We start from the raw sequence: 21,094 nt of genomic DNA on the forward strand, positions 1-21,094 counted from the left end.
AAACTGAATGCCCATATAAAATAAGTCAGTTGGTGTTAACTTCAGCTGTGCAGGCAGTGGGATGTCATTTGGCTGTGACGACACACCTGTTTGATCAACAACCAGGCGTCACTGACTCACGACAGTGAAGAGCTGAGTATGGACTGAAGTGTGGAGGCCAGGAGGACTTGAACGAGGACGAGGAGACATCGGCTATTCCATACAGTGTTGTGAGCAGGGAACTCGTTTTTTCCTTTCCATTGATGCCTTATTTGATTTTCAATAACATCAAGGAGTGGAACCCGTAGACTGAGGGAGCAGCTGCTGTGCTGAAGCGGGCTGGAGGTGAGTGGACAGCTGCAAACTTTGTGTTGAAGCAGCTCCTTGCGCGCTGCTGCTGTATACTTCGATGTCGGTGTTATTAAGCTAAAAGTTGACCAGCCGTAACTAGTTAGGAGGTTATTAAACCGAGCTTCAGCTCAACGAAATCACCGCAAGTTAACTTTAGTGTTATTACTAAGTGATGAAAATCCATTATGTTCTTTTGTAATTGTCCTTAGAACTTGCGCAAACACTCAGTAATGACCAGCTATGAGTTGATAACGCTTATCCCCTATAGCCGTCGTTACATTTTATTGACATTGCCTCCAGATTATTCTTCTGTAACGTTCCAAATGGCGACACACGTTTTTTTGTGCTGCCTTTATTATGGAGTTACTTCCTTGTTGCATTATAGACCCGTAACTTACCTGGAACACGCACATACACCCCTCTCCTGCCAACGTGGATATGACATTTTTCTTGGTTTGGGAACTTCGACTAGAAGACATGCCGCTGGTAATGTGTGACAGGATCCAAGATCTAATTAATGCCTGTGCTGGAGACCAGTTAAGTGACTTGCAAAGACTGATAGTATTCTTGGAGAATGTCGTTGAGCCTGTTTGTGACTGAACGGCGGAGGATGAATGATCTGACTAGACAAACAACTTCTAAACAGAGCAGAGGATCAGTATTTCCAGTTTCTCTCTCACCGTAAACCCCCACCTGTCATCTTTCAAAGGTTATTTTGGTAACTGAACCAGAGGATGAGCAGGGCAGTCTGCACACAGCACACTTTGATGTTCTAAACTTTATTTGACTACAATCATTTCTCAGTTATCCAATTATGTGTTAAAATGAGTAATGTTATTCAATCACACACAATTGAGTTTAGCTATGGCATAAACCAGAGAACAACAATAAAAAAGGGTAAAATTACAAGCTAACAAGAAATAAAACCGGATTAATTATAAGCAAAAACCAGCAATTAGGAAAACTGTATGTATATACATAATAATGACCTAAAAACTTGTTTGTAGATTTTGTTTGTTCACATTCTGTAATTGTGTAAACTTCCAAAAAAAAATTTCTTCCAATTTCCAAATGGACTCTACTGAGAGCCATTGGCAACAAGTTGAAACACAACATACAATTCCTTCTGCAGCTTTCTGAATGAGCTGATGTCGCAAATGAGTGTTACCACTGAGTCAGCTGTGACAGTCACTTAAGGAAATAATAATGGCACAATTGATTGACTACAAGTCTTGGTCAGATAAAAATATTTTTAAACTTGTTCTCAGCTAATTACATCAGGTTTGTCTGATACAAAATCACACTGAAAATGAACTGTCATGTTACAATTGATTTGTCAGGTCATATATTGTGAATTGAGCATGCTGAATGCATCTGTATTTGGTTTACTGTTATTGACAGAGTGAAATCTAGACTAGAAGAAGAGTAGAGCAGTGCACAATGGCGCTGCATGCAGTTACTGTTATTGAGAGGCAAGGATTGCTACTGGAGGAAGCTGAATGAGTGCCTACAAGGGAATAGCATAAGAGAGATCTGGAAAGGCCTGAAAATCATCTCTGGCCACACCAAAGACAGCAGGAGGGGCCCAGAATCTGGAGAATGGGAATGGGCAAACAAACTCAATCTGTTTTTCAACAGATTTGATTCTACCCCCATTCCCTCCCCCACCCAACAGAGCCCAGACCTACTTCTGCTTCCCCCCTCCTTCCCCCACGGAGCATTGGACATGTATCACAGTGGACTAAACTGGAGTACAGGGAGGGAGATCATTAAATTTATCAAATGGTGTGAGCTGAACCATCTGTACATAAACACCAGCAAGACAAAGGAGATGATGATAGACTTCTGCACGAAGGTGCCACAGATCACACTGGTGCACATCCAGGGTTTGGACATTGAGCTTGTGGGTGAGTACAAATACCTGTGTGTTCACCTTAACCACAAACTTGACTGGACAAACAACACAGATGTCCTGTGCAAGGAGGGACAAAGTCTTTTCCATCTGCTGAGAAGACTGAGGTCCTTTGGAGTGCGTGGGTCACTGTTCAGAACATTTTATGACTCTGTGGTGGTATCTACCATTTCCTATGCAGTGGTCTGCTGGGGCTGTGGAAGCTCTGAGAGGGACAGGAAGAGAATGCCCTCTGGACACCATCTTGGAGGTGGATGAGAATAGGACACTAGCCAAGCTGACATCAATCATGGACAACCCATCCCACCCCCTACATGAGACAGTAGGGGCCTGAAGCAGTGGCTTCAGCGACAGACTACTGCATCTATTGTGTAAGAAGGACAGCCAGGAATGCTACTGCAAGTCCTTCATTCCAACTGCTTTGAGACGATTTAACTCCAGCATTGTTTAACATAGCACTGTGTTGATGCTGTCCATGTCACATAACAAACCTACTCTGTTATTTATGTCAACACATGCTAATATCATTACATCTGTGCAACATATCCTGTGCAATATTACATATTTTTTACTGTGTTATATGCAATACCATGCAATAGTACAAAAACACTGTATAATCATCTGTATGATATATATACATGATCTCATGTGCAATTCAAAATCTTACATTGCAAAACTGAGCCATCCTTCTCAAAGCAGTATACACACACACACACACACACACACACACACACACACACACACACACACACACACACACACACACACACACACACACACACACACACACACACACTATGCCGCTTATCCCTTTCGGGGTCGCGGGGGGGCCGGAGCCTATCTCGGCTGTCAACGGGCGAGAGGCGGGGTACACCCTGGAGCAGTCGCCAGCCGATTGCAGGGCACATACACACACCATTCACACTCACACTCACACCTAGGGGCAATTTAGAGTCACCAATCAACCTAACGAGCATGTTTTTGGTCTGTGGGAGGAAGCCGGAGTGCCTGGAGAGAACCCACGCATGCACGGGAAGAACATGCAAACTTCACACAGAAAGGCCCGACCCGGGAATCGAACCTGCGACCTTCTTCCTGATAATTCAAGGGACATTTAGAATAGATAAAAATGTGCGATTAATTTGCGATTAATCTTGAGTTAACTATTTTAACACACACACACACACACACACACACACACACACACACACACACACACACACACACACACACATATATCATTTTTATTCAGCAACAATTTTAAATTGTTGGCCCTCACATACATACAGTACAGGACAGTACAGTCTAACCTGTTGCTGGCACCTATAAAACATTCATTGACCAGTTGATGAATCATTTACTGTTGTGCTGACTGAGTGTACACATCAACATAATGTATTGTGTGTGTGTGTGTGCGTGTGTGCATGTGTGTGTCTCCCTGTCTCTTTCCATGTGTGTATATGATAGAAAATGCGACGTCGTTCAAAGAGGAAGAATATTGTGTTGGCAGTGCTGCTTATCACTGGGGCATTGTACGTCATGAACCAGCTGGACCTCCCAGCTACTGTGAGTACACACAACAAAGGATGATCATCAAGGGTTGCATTTCAGCCCTTGAGATGCAATTCAAAGGTTTGCAAAGTAAATGTATGTATTTGTTTTGCAGGGACAAGAAATGGCACATGAACCATTTCTAAATGAGTCAACTTTGCAAGCAAAGAGGCTGGTTAATAAGGAGTCCTGGCTCGAACAGGGAAATTACCTGCCCCTCAGAGTGTCCTATCAGCTGCTTACTGGGGCACCATCTACTCAACAGAGTGAGTGACACATTTAGCCATTTTTGTCATATTAAGGTGAAGACTGATTTTATGCAAAAGTTATTTTCTTGTTGCAGAACCAGACGGCTGAAAAAGCTGAAAAGAAGAAATAATCTGTTCCTGATTGATTGTAACACTTTCTAGTGGTGCAAAGTCTTAAACCGTGTGTCGGCCAGGGAAACCAAAAGTAATTAACAAATTCACATTAAACACAAAAAAATATATTCAGTTCCTTTTGTTTACTTTTCATGTCCTGAAACCTCTCACCAAATGCCTGAGAGAGTTTTCACACTCAGCAGCTTATTCAGATGTCATAGCAGGCTTTTGTTCTTGCAGAACAGGAACATGTCCAGTGTTTCCTTTTTTTTTTTTTTGTATTGCCACAGCTTTAATTTCACTTCAGGTTATTTCACATTTCAAAGCAGAGAGCTGAGAAGCTGGCTTGAGCTTGAGGTTCAGCTCTGAGAGGTTCTTGGTTATGTCCACCAGCCAGCAGAACCAGCATTGGTTCCTCATCAGCCCCTCAGGTGCTGATAATCAGCTGATGACCTTCTTTTGGATCCTTTGTGCACCCCCAGTATCCACTTGAGTGTCCCTGCCAGGTTGACAGGTCCCTGTGGATTGGCTTGGGGTCCATTCTGGTATTGAGACATGGCTTGGTGACTGCCAGCCCAAGGGTTAGGGAGATAGTCTCTCAGTCTCATATGGTCATATTGTCCATATCCTCAGCAATAAGGGGATCTTTGACACATCCTAGGGTGCAGTAATCAAAATAACAAAATCCCACCCTAACATTAAGTATGTGAAAAATACTAATTGTTTGTGTGGTTTTTTTGTTTGTTTGTTTGTTTCTCATTAAAATGAGGATTATGGAAACAAACTGACATTTAAAGGGTTAGAATTCTGAAAATGAATTAATATTTGGTAGTTATGATCAGGTCTGATGTTGGTTAAAATATTTAACTCAGTGAAAGTGGAAAAAATTTTAAATATATCATATTTTTATGGCATTTTCTTTTTACATTTATGTCCAATTTTGTGTATTTTTAGTAACTTACTTTTTCTTCAGGCACAAAAAAAAAGACCCGTTATATCGCCATGACAGTATTTTTATACTATAAAAGACACTTTATTCAAACTCAACAGAAACAAAATAAAACTCACCAAAACTTTCTTGGTTCATCTTTCACTGTTTCAGCAATCACCACCAACTCTGGTATGATCAAATTAACTTAAATGAATCAGAAGAGAAGCGAGAGAGAGGGCAGACATCAGAAAGGCAGCGGGGTTAAACAGCGTGTACAGACAGAATACTTTGGCATCTAACTTTGGAATTATTTTCACCAGACATTATGACCAGAGAGATTTAAATATGTTGGACTTCAACAGATTTTCCTGGTAAAAAAAAAAAAATTACCAGACAACAGAAACTCTGGTTGTGTGGCTCTTGTCCATCATGCAGTGCATTCAGTGCAGCAGCCGAGGCCCATGCAAGAACAGCCATCATCGTAGTGCTGCTTTTTTTCCCACAGTTGTGGCTCCCACAGGCACAAGCACACACCCACTTCACCTGAAACATAAACCTGTCCATACTCCGTCAATGCCTCACAGCACAATGGCACATCTTAATCCATTAGTGCTCATAGGTAGCACAGAAGCAGTGCAAAATTCATGATGTTCATTTGGCAGATGCTTTTATTCTAAGGGACTTAAAATAAGTCATTCAGTCTTTATAGGGGCAGGTGTCAAAGATAAAAGTGCATCCCTCCCAAACAAAAAAACTAAGAGTGAGACTCGTGTAACAGTAGTGCTTAGACATGTTCCCATGTGTCCCTGAACACCTGGAAAACAGTTGATAAATTTTCCAGACATGGAAAACAAATGGAAAATGATCTGAAAAGCAAAGTAGTTTTCAGGATAGCATATTAATGTTCAAATGGTAGTTTATGGACCAGAGTATTTTGAATAGGCTGCTGTGTACTGTGAACACACCCCCAAGTCATGTCACATGATAGCTCACACAGACTGGATGACAGATAATAACTTCAGTGGCCTAAATTCTGAACAATGTGAGTTACATTATCCTTCAAATGGAAATATTAGTCACTGCTTCCTGGTAACTGTGGTAGTTTTATTAGGTTTTTAGATTAAAGTTGCTTTCTTCCCATCTTGTTTTAAATGGCTGAGTAATTGCTAATAAATAAATTGCTTAGCATACTTGGTTCAGTTGCCATCGCTTGCCATCTTGTTTTGCCTACAAAGGTTTAAGGAATCAGGTGCGTTGGAGCAGGAAACATCTAAAACATACAGGGCAGTGGGGCCTGAGGACTGGAATTGAGAAACACTGGTTTAAGGGTTGTGATTCATCTGTGGTCAGGAGCAATGGTTTCAAATGTGTGTTGGGCATTACTGAGAGAGTTGGATGATAATGAACAGGGAGCCAGGGTTGAAACAACAACTGGGAGCCCAACTGAAAGTGAGTCAAACAACAGCTTAACACTAGCTAACAATACATTTTTACTTTGTTAGCACTGTCTCTTCAAACACAATGTTCCAGGTAAAATCCAAAGTTAAATGGACCATAAGATGACATGAAATATTTAACTTTTGTAGCAGTAAGTCACAGTGGGTGTGATTAGCCTTGTAAAAGACTCCACTTAATATTACTAGTAAGGGGCCCAAAGTATGGTGTGATAAACTGATAAGAGTCAGTGGCAGTTAATCCTAGCAAGCTTGACTGTAACTGATTGTACATTTAGGCATGTAAAGTTCAGGCTAGATCTGTCAGTAGGCAAAATTGTAGGCTACTATTTGTGTTACTGGTGTTCAGGCAGCAATAATGAGATAAATGAAAAAAAAAATCCAATCACAATATTAAAATAGAACATTAATAGTGACATTAAACCATCTTTATGCCTGTATACTCTTCTAAATCAGATTTCCACTAAGAGGAACATATTAGTGTATGGCATGATCCCTGTCTTTCATACCAAGTAGATCATCACTAGAAAGGTCCAGGAAAATTATGTCTACAGAACAGTAAGAACCCTGATAGAATTTTTGGTAAGTTGTAGAATGCTAAGATTGATGGTTTTGAATGTTATAAAACTCCCAAGCATTTCACTTTTCTGCCTTGACATGTTTCAGGATATTTATCAATTGGATTATCATCAGTGAAAAGGGTGAAGGGCAGCTACCTAATCTCCACTTTGCAGTCCCTCTTCACCCAATCTTCTCCTGAAGAGCGCTCCTCCATGGTGGTGGTAGTACTGCTAGCAGATTTTGATGTCAGTTGGAGGGTCTCAACAGTGAGGGAGATCAACAATACATTTGCCTCTGAGCTGGAACAAGGCCAGCTGATGGTGGTCCATGTTGCTCAGGATTGGTACCCTCCCCTTACAGGTGCAGTGCATGTGTGATCCTACTAGTGCCCAGATTCATTCATATACATGTCTTGACTGTTCAGTTGATACTGTGATTCTGATACAAGTCTCTCTGGTTCTCATTAAGGCCTAAAGAGGAACTACAACGATGCTTCAGTAAGGGTATCATTTCGCTCCAAACAGAACCTGGATTACTCCTTCCTGATCCACTACAGTACTGGTCTTAGCCAATACTACCTCCAGCTGGAGGATGATGTCTCCTCTGCAAAAAACTTCCTTACCACCATCAAGAGGCGCATTGAGGAGCAAGACGCAAAGAAGACAACCTGGGCAATGCTGGAATTCTCAACTCTTGGCTACATCGGGAAACTCTACAAAACAGCGGATCTTCCTCTCCTGGCTCGTTTCCTCTACATCTTCTACCAGGAAATGCCCTGTGACTGGTTGATGTCTCATTTCCGAATGCTGCTGACTCAGAAAGAGCCAATCATCTTCAAACCCTCACTGTTCCAACATGAGGGGAGTTTCTCTTCATTCCAAGGGACATACAACAAGCTAAAGGACAAGTACTTTGAAGAGGGGCTCTACACCAATCCTTCATCTGAGGTTTACTCTGATATGCCCACCTACAAGAATCACTTTCCCAAACTGGCCTGGGATGCTGGGGACAACTTCTTCTGGGGACGCTCCCCTGAAAAAGGAAATTACTTGACCGTGGTGTTCGCAGACCCTACAGTAGTGACAGGGATATGTGTAGAAACAGGGTCAGAGGGCAAAGACCTCCTAAACTCAGCTCAGGTGGAGATAGGCCATAATGTGTTTTCCATCAAGGAAAATGAGAAGAGTTGCAAAGAGTTCCAGTCAGTGGGGATGTTAGAGAATGGGAGGTTTGAGATGCAAGAGATAGACCAAAAGTATAGCTCTGCCTCTTCCTGTTTGAGGATCCTAGTCACAGCTGGGCAGAGTGATTGGGTAATCATTAAGAAAATCAGGATTTCAACAAAACTGATTATACCTCCACATAAAGCATAGGAGTGAAACTTTTCTTCCTGCCAGATAAATAATTTATCGTGGTTTAATCTGCTGCACCATGTGCAAAGGTTGAACATATGAATCTTGTGCCTTGTTAAACAGTTCAATTGATGAAACAACATCATGAGTTGGACACTACCTGAGTACAATCAACCAGGCTAAGATACAGTTAATAGGCATTTATTTTTGTAGGTAGTTCATTGGTCTTGTTCTGCATCTTGGTGTCTTTGCTTAGATGATGATCTGGCTCGTTGGCTGGCTACGTTCTCCACCACATTGCTCATTGGTCTCCCTTTACTAGTTTTGGGCGTGCTATTGGTTCCCTCTCCAGCAGCAGGCTTCAAAGCTGGCTTCTCTTCAGCTGCAGAGCCCTGGCTCAGCAGCCTGTCTTTAGCAGGCTGTCCAATGGATCCAACCACAGCTACCCGTGAGTCCTGGTTTTGGCCAGCAGTTCTCTCACCTCCAGTGATTAGGAGGTTATGAGATGCTGATCGGGCTTCAGCTGCAGAGGATGGGGCAACACCATCCTGCTGTACATCCCCAATGGTCTGAAAGGAGTAAGAACAGACAATGGCCAGTAAGATGATCTGAACAAACATGAGGGCAAACTGAAGTCGAATTCTTAAAAGAAGAATTAACACATTCAGCTTTATTTGGTCTGGTATAACCAGTAGTGAATGGTGGCTGATATATTAAACTTAATGGAGACCAAGCTGTTTCTGTGTAACTGATATTACTAAAGCAGTTGTGTTTATTCCTCTTATTTGCTTTTGCCACTGCTACACTATTGTTCACCACACCACAGATGAACATTTCAATAAACAGAGTCTTTTAACTTCTGTAATAAAACCACTGAAATGCTGAAACATAGTGTAGCCATAGTTACAGGTTATAACATTAGCAAACTGACTCAGTAATGTCAGTTACACAGCAATATCTTAAGCTTGCTAATATTTGCCACTGTAAGCTACTGTTCATACCGGACCAAGTTGTAGCATAAAACCTCTGAGGATGTACCTGAAATCATTCCCTATTTACTATGTAGTGCTTACTTAGAAATTAAGCTTTTCACAGAGGAAAATGATGACATTTCCTCTCAAAAGTTGCATAGGCTCACTTTAGTGGATGGCACAGTGGCACAAGTGGTAACACTGTCGCCTCACAGCTAGAAGGTCGCTTGTGGGCGCTGGTGGCTTGTCCTCCACCATGCCTTTGGTGCCTGCTGCTCGAGGAAAAAGGGGGCCTTTCTGTGTGGTTTGCATGTTCTCCCCATGTTCACCAGGGGCTTCCTCTTTAAATAACCCCCACTAAAAACATGCAAGAAGATCTCCACCTGAGCAATGGTGATGAACAGGATGGGTCCCCAGGTGCCGCAGCCCACTGCTCCTGGTCTGCCGCGGAGGAACGACTGACCAAGGAGAATTAATTTCACAAGAAGCATGGCGTGTGCATGTAGTGTGTGATAAATAAAGTACAGTTTCTTCTTCTTCTTCTTTAAAGAGCTCTTTCATATTAATTCAACTAGCAATAAAAATAGTGGAATTGATATGTTGGTGGTCAAACCTTGATTTGTAAAAGACAAAGTCTTTATGGCTGGTCATGACTACAGATTATCAGGACAGGAAACCAAACCAACCAACTGACCAAATTACCTTCTAAAAAATACACACACACACACACACACACACACACACACACACACACACACACACACACACACACATATATATAGTGATGTCAAAAATATCATGTTATTAACGCAAATCAATTTTAACGGCGTCAATTTTTTTAATCGCGAGATTAACGTTCTTTGTGACCCAGTGAACTTGTAGTTCTTTATAATCTGTGGCCACTGCTAGTAACGTTAGAAAAACTACAGGATCCGTTTGTAAACCGGAAACAAAACAATAGGCACGCCCCACGCACGTGTTTGGTCTTGCCTGCTCGCTAGCTGTAAAAGAGTAGGCTACCTGTTTGTGTGGATGTCGAGCGCAAAACGCCGAAATAGATGCGAACAAGATTCAGAATAGAAAGTTTAGTTTCAAAAAGTTGCCAGATGGGTCGACTGACAAGACTAAAGTTATCTGTGTGTATCTCCACCATCTCCTTGTCAAAACTAGGCAACAATGGATGGCTTTCGATAGAGGCATATGGATACCGCAACTAAGAACAAGCTTACTGCAGCTATAGCCAAGTAATGTTCATTCTTTCTTGAGAGAAATAAGAGGCTGGGTTGATAAGCCTCTGGTAAATAAATAGAAGAGCATTATAGTCTGACTGCTATTATGCTCAAAGGAAACTTAAGAAAGAAAGGTTTAAGCCATGGATTCAAATGTGAATGACTACTACAAGTGAGAATGTTAGTGTGAAATATAACACTACACATTGTTGTTTTCAATATAAAAACATCTGCACAAAGCAAGCCTATCCACTTTTCCATGTTGATAAGAGTATTAAAATGATTATTAATGTGACATTTAGACTAGATAAAAATGTGCGATTAATTTGCGATTAATCTCGAGTTAACTATTGTAGTGTAGTGTAATGTGGAGGTTGTTTACAGGGGGCAGTGTCGTGCTAGGCAGTGAAGGGAAGTGCAGCGTGATGGGTTGAGTGGGCTCACCTGTGGGTGATTGAGAGCATTGTGAGGAACCCGCGAAAGACGGAACTGATAAAAGAGAGAGACGAAGTTTGTATCAGTCTCTTTGCGGGGCGGAACGGGGTGGACGCTACGGGGCACGGCGCCAGTTAAGACTTTCGGCCCAGCGCTCACTCTCCGGGGAGGTGGGTGCCGTTCGCGACTTATAGTGTCGCCGGCGGCGAAGATAGGCAAGTAGGAAAGTTGTTTCAGTGTTAGGAGGGGAGGCTGGTTGCCTCCTTTAGGTAGCTAGGTGGGGAGTTTAATTGGGAGTGAGCCGGCTAACACCGCCTCGCAGCCACGCACAGCTTCCGGTCCGCCGCCGCTAGCTGCCAGAAGGCTCCGTCTCTCAGCTGCTTCCCTGGGGCATTGGACGGCGCCTCCAGCTCAGGGGCTCTGAGGCTGAAAATGATCCACCCATTCAGGGTGTTGTAGTGGATTCTGAGGTAAATGACAACTATAATAGTCGACCGGCTCCTATTCCAGGTTTTGCAACCCTATGTCCAGTTTTTATGCCCGAAACCTTTACAGGCACAGGGAGACAGTGGTCAGATTGGTCTGAGCAATTTGATGTGGCTGCGGATGTAAACCACTGGGATGAGTCCCTTAAACTCAAATTTATGTCTCTCTTGCTGTCAGGTCGTGCTAGGGATATTTATAGTGGGTTACCAGTACAAGCAAAAAATAATTACTCTATGCTAAAAGCTTCTATGGCCCGTTGTTTTGAGCCCCATGATAGTGATGATTGGAGTAGGGCCAGTTTTACAGGGAGAAGGCGGCAGCACAATGAAACAGCTCGAGATTTTGGTAATGCTTTAAGGAGACTAGCGTCACATGCCTCATGTTGCATCTGATGCCAAGGTCAGGGGGGTGGTAGAAAGTAAATCCAAAACAGACGAACAGATGGAAGTTTTGCTGGGGGTTGTAGAAGGGCTGCGTCAAGAGGTTAAAACCCTGCAGACCACAGTACAGGCACTCCAAGCAACTCCTGCTTTGCCTTCCCATGCAGCCTCCTCTAGAAACGTGACCAGAGAGACACAAGATGCAGTCGGGGGCATGTTGTCAGGCGGCGGGGGCTGTTGGGAATGTGGCTGCAATAGGCATATACGCCGTGACTGCCCCTATCTGCAGGGAAACTGAAGGGGGTGGGTACCGTGGGCCCAATGCCCGCCCCCATACATCCATCCATCAAAAACTGTGGCCTCAGCAAGTGTTAATGATGGCTCTGCATATGTCGCCGCCAAAATAGGTGGGTTGGAGTCACTCTTGTTGGTCGATAGTGGAGCTGCTTTGTCAGTAATTCCCAAGCAAATTTGGCGGTCCATTACAAATGGGGGGTCAGAGTTAGTGGGGCATGAGGGCAATGTGTCTGCCGCCAATGGTGGTGCCATGGGAGTAATGGGGAAGTGGCATACAGTGTGCCAGTTAGACTCTTTGGTTTTGGTTGCGGAGTTCTTGGTAGCTGACGTGCCTTGTAATGAGATCCTGTTGGGTTTTGATTTTCTTAGCAAATATGGCGCTGTTGTGGATTTTGGAAAGAGGGAGTTTCAGTTGATGGGGAAAATCTTTCCCTTGGTAGTCCCTGAAGATATGAAAAAGCCCCAGACTGTGTTCGTCCAGGCCGATACTGTTATCCCTCCCCGTAGTGAGGCCATCATCACAGGTAAAGTTTCCCAGGGATTGGGCGTCCTGGTGGAGGGCATGTTGGATCCTTCCCCCTCAATATCTGACCACTGTGATGTAATGGTTGCCCAAGTAGTTTGTAAGGTGGAGCAGGGTACTATGCCTGTACAAGTCATTAATGTTACTGATGACGCTGTCATTTTGAAAGAGGGTATGAAAGTGGGCATGTTGCACACCGACATTGAAGTGAGTAGCGCAGGTGACTGTGGGGGGGGGCTGATGGCAAAGGCTTGTGCATGTCCGAGTCCTGGGATGTTGAGTCTTTGCTGGAACACTTTCGGATTGAACAGAAAGGTTTTAGCCCTGCTGATTTGTTAACTGTACGTGATATGCTTTACAGACATCTATCCGTGTTCAGTAATGGGGATCATGATCTGGGTAGGACGCATCTCACTTTACATCAGATTGACACCGGCGACGCAAAACCTGTGAAATTGCCACCCCGTCGTGTCCCACTTCATTTACAAGAGACAATTAGACAGTTAGAAAGCGTGGGGGGGGGGGGGGGGGGGGAGATCGGCAGATTGGCAGATCTCCAGTGGACTACTTGTCTGGTCTATTTGGATGACATCATTGTATTTGGTCGTACATTTTCTGAGCATTTGTCACGGCTCGATGAGGTCCTGTCTAAATTAGGCCAGGCTAATTTGAAAGTGAAGCCAGAAAAATGCAACCTTTTTTCCATGCAGGTGCAGTATTTGGGCCATGTTATATCTGCCCAGGGAGTACAGGCGGACCCTGTCAAGGTGCAGGCAGTACGTGAGTGGCCGGTGCCCAAGAATCAGACAGAAGTGAGGAGTTTTGTTGGACTTGCCTCTTATTACAGGAGGTTCATACGAGGGTTTGCAGACATTGCCCGGCCCCTGCACCAGCTTACGGAAAAAGGTCGCCGGTTCAAATGGACAGATTCATGTCAGACCGCATTTGAGCAGCTGAAAGGTAGTTTGATGTCAGCCCCCATACTAGCCTACCCTGATCCTCACAGGCCTTTCATCTTGGATACTGACGCTAGCGATGCAGGTATTGGGGCTGTCCTTTCCCAAGAAGAGGGGGGGCTTGAAAGGGTCATAGCTTACGCCAGTGGAGCCCTGACTAAGCAGGAACGGAAGTATGCCACCACCAAGAAAGAGCTTTTAAGTATGGTTATATTTACAAAATATTTCAAGCACTACCTATTGGGCAGAGAGTTTATATTGCGGACAGATCATAATTCTCTGAGGTGGTTGCATAATTTTCAGGGTTTGGAGGAACAGACCGCTCGGTGGGTAGAACAGCTGGCGAATTTTCAGTATCAGATTGTGCACCGCCCAGGGAAAGTACATTCTAACGCTGATGCTCTTTCTAGGCTACCAGCCTTTTTAAATGATGCTCCCGCCAGCCTTGGTTCAGTAGAGGTGGTTGAAGAAGGGGCAGAGCCCACTCTTTCTATTTGTGCAGTTCAGAGGGTAGGGCAGGAGACAGAGGTGGATGAGCTAACTTTGGCTCAGGGAGAGGATGGGGAGCTGCAGAAAATAATTCAACTCAAAACAGCAGGGGGACATCGGGGTTCAGAACTTTCTACGGATCCAGCACTTCAAAAGTATGCTCCAGTGTGGGCCCAGCTTGAGGTTCAGAGCTCCAGGTTAGTGAGGATTCCCCCAGCTTACTCAGATGCAGCCTCACAAGTGCAGATAGTGCTCCCAAAGTCCTTGGTGCCCCAAGTGTTGAGTCAGTTGCATAATACCCCCACCGGCGGCCATTTAAGGGTACAAAAGTTGCAGGCTAAAGTGAAAGATCGTTTTTACTGGCCCGGATGGTTCAGTGATGTGCAACAATGGTGTAGGGAGTGTGTGGAGTGTGGGTCTCAGAAAGAGTGCGGGCAGCAGTTGTGTGCCCCATTACAGTCATTGGTTACGTCGAGACCATATGAACGGGTGGCGCTGGATATTTTGGGGCCCCTACCTGAGACCTCCAGCCTCAATAAGTACATCTTGGTGGTAGGGGATTATTTTTCTAAGTGGACAGAGTCTTTCCCCCTCCCAAACCAGGAAGCCAAAACTGTCGCTAAAGTCCTGGTGGAGGAGTGGGTTTGTCGGTTTGGTGCCCCTCGTACTACTGATCAGGGTCGAAATTTTGAATCCACTCTGTTCAGGGAGCTGTGCCACCTTTTGAATGTTCATAAGACTCGGACCTCACCCTATCACCCTCAGTCCAATGGCATGATTGAGAGGTTTAATAGGACTCTTTTGTCTATGTTATCCCATTTCGTTGATGAAAATCAGTCAAATTGGGATGTCTTGTTACCCTATGTCATGATGGCGTATCGCAGCAGTGTGCATGCTAGTACAGGGTTTACCCCGTACAAGGTAGTTTTTGGCCGTGAGATAGTGCTCCCCGTAGATGTTATGCTCAACCTGGGGGAAGAGGGGAGGGTCTCTTCTGTTAGTGAGTATGTGAGTCAGTTATCTGACACTCTCTCCACAGTTGTAGACGCAGTTAAAGGACACCAAATCAAGGCTTCAGGCCATCAGAAGGCCGGTTTTGATTTCAGGGCCAACTGTCAGTATTATACTGAGGGTGAGTTAGTGTGGCTTCATTGTAAAGCTAAAAAGAAAGGAGTATGCCCAAAACTGCAGAGAAAGTTTAAGGGCCCCTATAGAGTAGTACAACGAGTGACAGAAGTGTTGTACAAACTAGTGCCGTCGGAGGGAGGCCCTGATGTTGTTGTACATTTCAATCGACTCAAACCTTTCGTTTCAACCCTCACAGGAGAAGATGCCTCAGAGGGTGCAAATCGTGGGCAGCAACATCCCTGGTCAGGCCACTCAGGAGCCCCCTTCAGTACCAATTGGGGTCGCCATCGAGAATCTTCTAGATTGGAAGCAACGACCAGGCCTGTGGTGAGGCAACCTGAAGGCAGCAGGGGAGTAGAGACACTAGGGACCCTCGTGGAGGGGGTTGGAGGAAGACTCGAGCTGGATACTGGACCAGGGAGAAGACCACGTCATGTTGCAAGGGCGGAACAGGCTACAACTGGGCCTCAACAGCAGCCTGCAGTGGAGACGGTAGTCCATCAGCGTCAGAGGGACCTGCAGGAGTCAGGGGCCCCTGAAGCAGGCTGCAGTGATCCACCTCTTCTAAGCCCTGGGGCCACGAAACCAGGTCCACAGGCAGACGGGGTACCTGTGGGTGAGGGCTCCCAGATGGAAACACGGGCAGGGCACCAGAGAAGGCCACCAGTATGGTCACGTGACTATAAGATGTGACGTTGACTCGGGGACGAGTCCCATTCAGGGGAGGGGGGAGTGTAGTGTAGTGTAGTGTAGTGTAGTGTGGAGGTTGTTTACAGGGGGCAGTGTCGTGCTAGGCAGTGAAGGGAAGTGCAGCGTGATGGGTTGAGTGGGCTCACCTGTGGGTGATTGAGAGCATTGTGAGGAACCCGCGAAAGACGGGACTGATAAAAGAGAGAGACGAAGTTTGTGTCAGTCTCTCTGCGGGGCGGAACGGGGTGGACGTTATGGGGCACGGCGCCAGTTAAGACTTTCGGCCCAGCGCTCACTCTCCGGGGAGGTGGGTGCCGTTCGCGACTTATAGTGTCGCCGGCGGCGAAGATAGGTAAGTAGGAAAGTTGTTTCAGTGTTAGGAAGGGAGGCTGGTCGCCTCCTTTAGGTAGCTAGGCGGGGAGTTTAGTTGGGAGTGAGCCGGCTGCCGCCGCTAGCTGCCAGAAGGCTCCGTCTCTCAGCTGCTTCCCTGGGGCATCGGACGGCGCCTCCAGCTCAGACCCCGGGGGGGGGGGGGGTCTCATCGGCTCCGCCAGTTGAGTCCTGGTTTTTTTATCGTTTCAAGTGTTAGCAGTAGAGTTGTTTGGTGGGATAGGACGGGTGTTTTTATAGTCCAGTAGTGGGGAATGGAGCAGCAGAGTAGACAGGCAGTCGGGGGGAAAAGCTGGGGTGGATTTCCTCCTGTTCACTGAGGGTGAAGTGACGTGTTAGCGTGAGTTTCCATTGGGTCTGCAGTGTAGTCTGCCGTGATTGCGGTGCACAGTTCAATCCTCACTGAGGAGACTTTAGTTTTAAATGCATGGTGTGATCTTCTCAGGTGACGCGCCAGTGAATTTAGCCCTGAGGCCCAGTACTGCCCTGTTGTGTCCGTCTCCCCCTTGGACTTCCGTTTTTAATCATTTTGAATAGTTAATAAAGATGAACTAATATTTTGTTTCTACAATCTGTGGTGTGAGTGTCATTTATCAGCCTCTTACTAGGTCAAACCAGCCCACTACTTTTGTACAAAAAAAAAAGAAACAGCGGTACAACAGAATTTATTACACTATTTTAACAGCACTTATCTCTCTTTCTCTCTCTCTCTCTCTCTCTCTCTCTCTCTCTCTCTCTCTCTCTATATATATATATATATATATATATCCTATTTTTAAAAAAGACAATTCAGTATGTATAGACAGAGCATTACATTTTTATTTATTATAAGCAATCCTTACTCTGAATTATGTTCTCTGTCTCTACAATTTTACAAAACGTGTAAAACTTCATCGCCAGGTTCGTTGTGCTACTGACGTAATTGATAGCTGCTCGGCATTGTTTGCAAATTGCGTGCGTTTTGTCCAGTTTACCCTGTCGCTTGAATAACCCGAAATATTGCCACACGTTTGATTTGTGTGTCTTTTCGGTGCACTGAACATCTCCTCGCTGCTAACGTCGTTCTCGTTTCCCTCTGTGCTGTGAACAACGCTTGCGTCAGTGAAGGAGGAGCGATGGTGCATTCAGGTTACCTCGGAAAACTCGACAGGACAGGGAATAGTACTAGAACATGAAATAATCGATTTAACAATGGAATTTACCGATGCAGACAGGCTAGAAGAGATGCACCGTAAATTCACCCGTAAATTATATCCGATGTACCTTGAATCTACCGGTGCAGTCACATCACAAACGTTTGTATCGGATCACCGATATGAATCGGTGAAGCTTTATTTATATTCTCAGGAGAACAAAGGACACTAATCATGCATGTATGTTTGTGTGTGTTGCCTACTCTTCACAGGCTTGCGACGTACCTGCTGGCTACCATCCTGCAGTCTGTCAGTGTTTCTGCTGCCTCTATGTGGCTGAGACTTGCAAGTGTGCTGTGGGTCAAAACCCCAGGACTTCAGCCTGTTGAGACCCTCCACAGAGCGACTTGTAGGGTTAATGCGGTGGCATGGGATACGAGCAGGTAAATCCCAGGTCCCCTTAAAGTCTGGCCATGCACTGCCCCTCTGTGGCATCAGACACACATTCAAACACACACTCAAGGGAGTGGAGTCACACAAGAATTAACCATGACAGAAAGAGAACTTTTAATGAAGAGAGACAAAGTGTCTTGATATGTTCTCACCTTTAACACCCCTGACAGCAGATGTCCTCTGTCATCGGCTACGAAGGTAGTGTGACCCGTGCGTACGGTGGGTCTCTATACACACACACACACACACACACACACACACACACACACACACACACACACTCAGCTAAATTCATTCGTCAGATTTTCAGACGACGTTTTCAGCTACTCCTGAAACTAAAAGGCAATGTGAAATACAACTAGCATGATAGAACTGGACAGAACCGTCAAACCTCTTTGTAATGCTTAGTCCCACCCCAGTTCTGAAGCCGCTCCGACCTGAAAGCGCTGTCATACTGAGGATGAAATGTGTAAACTACGTTATGACAGAATGTACGAGACCAACACAACAGCAAAATGTCTAACGTCAATATTCCCAATTTTCAGAGCGCGGATATTAAAGTTACCTGGTTTGCTGAGTAATTGGACGACATCTCTGCATCTGTCTACAGCCTCCGCGTCTGTTTTTGTTGATTCGTTGCATAGCAACACAATCACAATCTTTCCAGACCTTTACTCGATATGAACTGCAACACAAAGCCCCGTTTCTCAGGTAACGATTAATGGGAAAAGCACTACACTCTGGACGCTGGGTGCATCTATTCGATAAAATCAGTTAAATAGACCTGAAACAACAATGGATGAGTTTGCGGACTGTTTCTAGACACATACTGTTCAAATACCGAATAGAATTTGTGTGTTTTCATTCACTGTTAATATCGATTGCTTTTATTTATCTTGTATTTGGTCTCTGTCCGGGTTCTCTAATAAGTCTTTTTCTTTAAAAGACTAAACCGGACTTTTTTTTTGTAAGAGGTTAATTCGATATGGACTGACTTTGCTCAGGAAAGGAGGAGTCCAAAAGGATGAATGTAGCTGAACTCCTGAATGAACTTTGAACTGTGTGTGTATGTTTGAGAGAGAAAGAGAGAGAGATTTAATTATTGGTCAATCTTCAAGATAAATAATTAGCAGTGTAGAAAATGAAAACTTAAGAGGGATGATGACACATGAATGAGGGAGAGGGCTATATACACAATGTCTTAAAAATACCTGCGTATACAGGTATTACTAACTAGAATACAAACTAATCTGGCCAGAGAACATTAGCCAAAAATATGTTATTGACGTTTTATCATTATCAGATTTACCAAGGGGTTGGGTTGCTTTACTCATTACAAGTGTTCTGAGAGCAGTCCAGCTTACCGCAGGTTTTACTGCATGTCCCTGTTCAAATGCCACCACCACCACCACTGTCATCGGCCACGGGAGCTGATGAAGGCCCTGCCGTGGCAAACATATCAGAAATTTTTGCGCATTTGGCAGCGTTGGTTTGAAGAGTCAGCTCTTTCTTGTGTGGCAGTTTTTTCGCACCTCCTTTTCGTTTTCTCTCCATTTTCGAAGATCCTAACAGATTACGTTACTGAAAAAGAAAAAGAAGGGAAGTGTTTCATGATAGGATTGGACGAGATGAGCCCCATCACGTGTCAGTGAAGAAAGTAAGTGGGCCGCGGTGTGTCGAGGGCAGGTCGGTGGTTAGAAGAAGAAGAAGAAATCAACTTTATTAATCACAGCACACAGAGTTACAGGGAGGGAACTGTACACACCATGCAAGTGAAATTATTTTCTCCGCATTTATCCCATCCTCGGTCTGTCGATCCTCCGCGGCATTTTAGTGGGGGTTATTTAAGGAGGAAACCCCAGGTGAACACGGGGAGAACATGCAAACTCCACACAGAAAGGCCCCCTTTTTCCTCGAGCAGCAGGCACCGAAGGCATGGTGGAGGTGTAGAATATTTGTCGAATATTTAGGACTGGTATGCTTTACGGACTTTATTCAACTCAATGGAATGCCGGTTAGGACAGATGAGCACATACAGGAAGTTCCACTTGAATCTTTTATTATGAGGTGGTTTGATCTGGTTTCATCTGACGACAAAGGAATGGGATAAAGAATAGTAAGTCGGCATAATTTCTAATTGCATAATTAATTTACACAATTAATACAAAAGGTTATTTAACATCAAATATAAACACCATAAACCTAATCAAGAAATAAACGTCACAGAAAACTGAAGTATAATCAACTAAGGTCATTTAAATGCATTCAAATTGAAGCAACTCACATATCATGTACTCAGTCAAACAGCTCAAAGGAAGGCTGAGGCATCCACATGCTCCTTTGGGAGAATGGGGAAAAGGAGGTCTGCATGTGGCCTGGCTGTTATATAGCCTCTGGGCTCCACCCATCCAGAAAGGGGAAGGCAGGTAGGAGTGGTGGAGGATTTCCAATTCAGGTAGAGGGAAACAGGTAGAGAGAGACAAGGCTCGGGGATTTTCCACAGAGGACAGAGGACACGCCACCAGCGCCCACAGAGGGATTCGAAATTGGGACCTTCTAGCTGTGAGGCGACAGTGTTACCACTTGTGCCACCGTGCTACCCAAACATTTCTTGCATTGGCCGGGAATGGAACCCGGGCCTCCCGCGTGGCAGGCGAGAATTCTACCACTGATACCACCAATGCTTACAATGTTATGAACAAACTCTTGCCGAATGCATTACGCCGGCAGGACCAAAGCAAAAAGGGTTGGTGTTTAACGATGTGATTGGGCCGCTGATCAATGTCTGGTATTATGGGCCGGTCAGACCAATCTTTGAAATTAAAAAAAAGTGGCTGACTGTCAATCAACGAACAAAGGTAATGAGCACTAGCCAATCAGACTAAGAGTAGGGAAGGTTATGACTTTGCCGTCCCGGAACAACTTGCGCTTGGAGGCTAGGGTTGTTTTGGCGGGCAAATGCTTGAATATATTACTTCAGAGATTAATGAGCTAAAAGCACTCCATCCCACTGACGTTATTTTAATAGGAGGCGATTGGAAAATGGTGCCAGATGAATGGGAAGATAGATGGCCCTCCAAG

The 21,094-nt window shown here is 44.7% G+C and overlaps 2 protein-coding genes across 2 annotated transcripts; one reads left to right on the forward strand and one right to left on the reverse strand.

Moving 5' to 3' along the window:
* Positions 1–182: 182 nt before the first annotated feature.
* LOC139335253 (alpha-1,3-mannosyl-glycoprotein 4-beta-N-acetylglucosaminyltransferase C-like) lies at positions 183–8,645 on the forward strand. Its single transcript, XM_070968768.1, has 5 exons — positions 183–324; positions 3,710–3,808; positions 3,909–4,059; positions 7,207–7,461; positions 7,570–8,645. The coding sequence occupies exons 2-5, from the start codon at positions 3,713–3,715 to the stop codon at positions 8,472–8,474; spliced, it is 1,407 nt and encodes a 468-aa protein (XP_070824869.1). The 5' UTR covers positions 183–324; positions 3,710–3,712; the 3' UTR covers positions 8,475–8,645.
* A 26-nt stretch (positions 8,646–8,671) lies between these two features.
* cfap126 (cilia and flagella associated protein 126) lies at positions 8,672–18,605 on the reverse strand. Its single transcript, XM_070968767.1, has 5 exons — positions 18,579–18,605; positions 18,405–18,467; positions 18,158–18,240; positions 17,846–18,086; positions 8,672–9,022 (listed from the first exon to the last, which is right to left on the reverse strand). The coding sequence occupies exons 1-5, from the start codon at positions 18,603–18,605 to the stop codon at positions 8,672–8,674; spliced, it is 765 nt and encodes a 254-aa protein (XP_070824868.1).
* Between the last annotated feature and the right edge of the window lie 2,489 nt (positions 18,606–21,094).

The sequence above is a fragment of the Chaetodon trifascialis genome, chromosome 8, assembly GCF_039877785.1.
Source record: "Chaetodon trifascialis isolate fChaTrf1 chromosome 8, fChaTrf1.hap1, whole genome shotgun sequence".
In the NCBI taxonomy this organism is placed as follows: Eukaryota; Metazoa; Chordata; class Actinopteri; order Chaetodontiformes; family Chaetodontidae; genus Chaetodon; species Chaetodon trifascialis.

Excerpts from the sequence above, each read along its gene's own strand:
- cfap126 (XM_070968767.1), bottom strand. The coding sequence starts at position 18,605 with ATGTCGTCCAATTACTCAGCAAACCAG. Across the intron at positions 18,241-18,404 it reads GGACTAAGCATTACAAAGAG|AGACCCACCGTACGCACGGG; the intron begins GTTTGACGGTTC and ends GTGTGTGTATAG. Across the intron at positions 18,087-18,157 it reads GGGGTGTTAAAGGTGAGAAC|TCCCTTGAGTGTGTGTTTGA; the intron begins ATATCAAGACAC and ends GTGTGACTCCAC.
- LOC139335253 (XM_070968768.1), top strand. The coding sequence starts at position 3,713 with ATGCGACGTCGTTCAAAGAGGAAGAATATTGTGTTGGCAGTGCTGCTT. Across the intron at positions 3,809-3,908 it reads AGCTGGACCTCCCAGCTACT|GGACAAGAAATGGCACATGA; the intron begins GTGAGTACACAC and ends TTTGTTTTGCAG. Across the intron at positions 4,060-7,206 it reads GGCACCATCTACTCAACAGA|GATATTTATCAATTGGATTA; the intron begins GTGAGTGACACA and ends GACATGTTTCAG.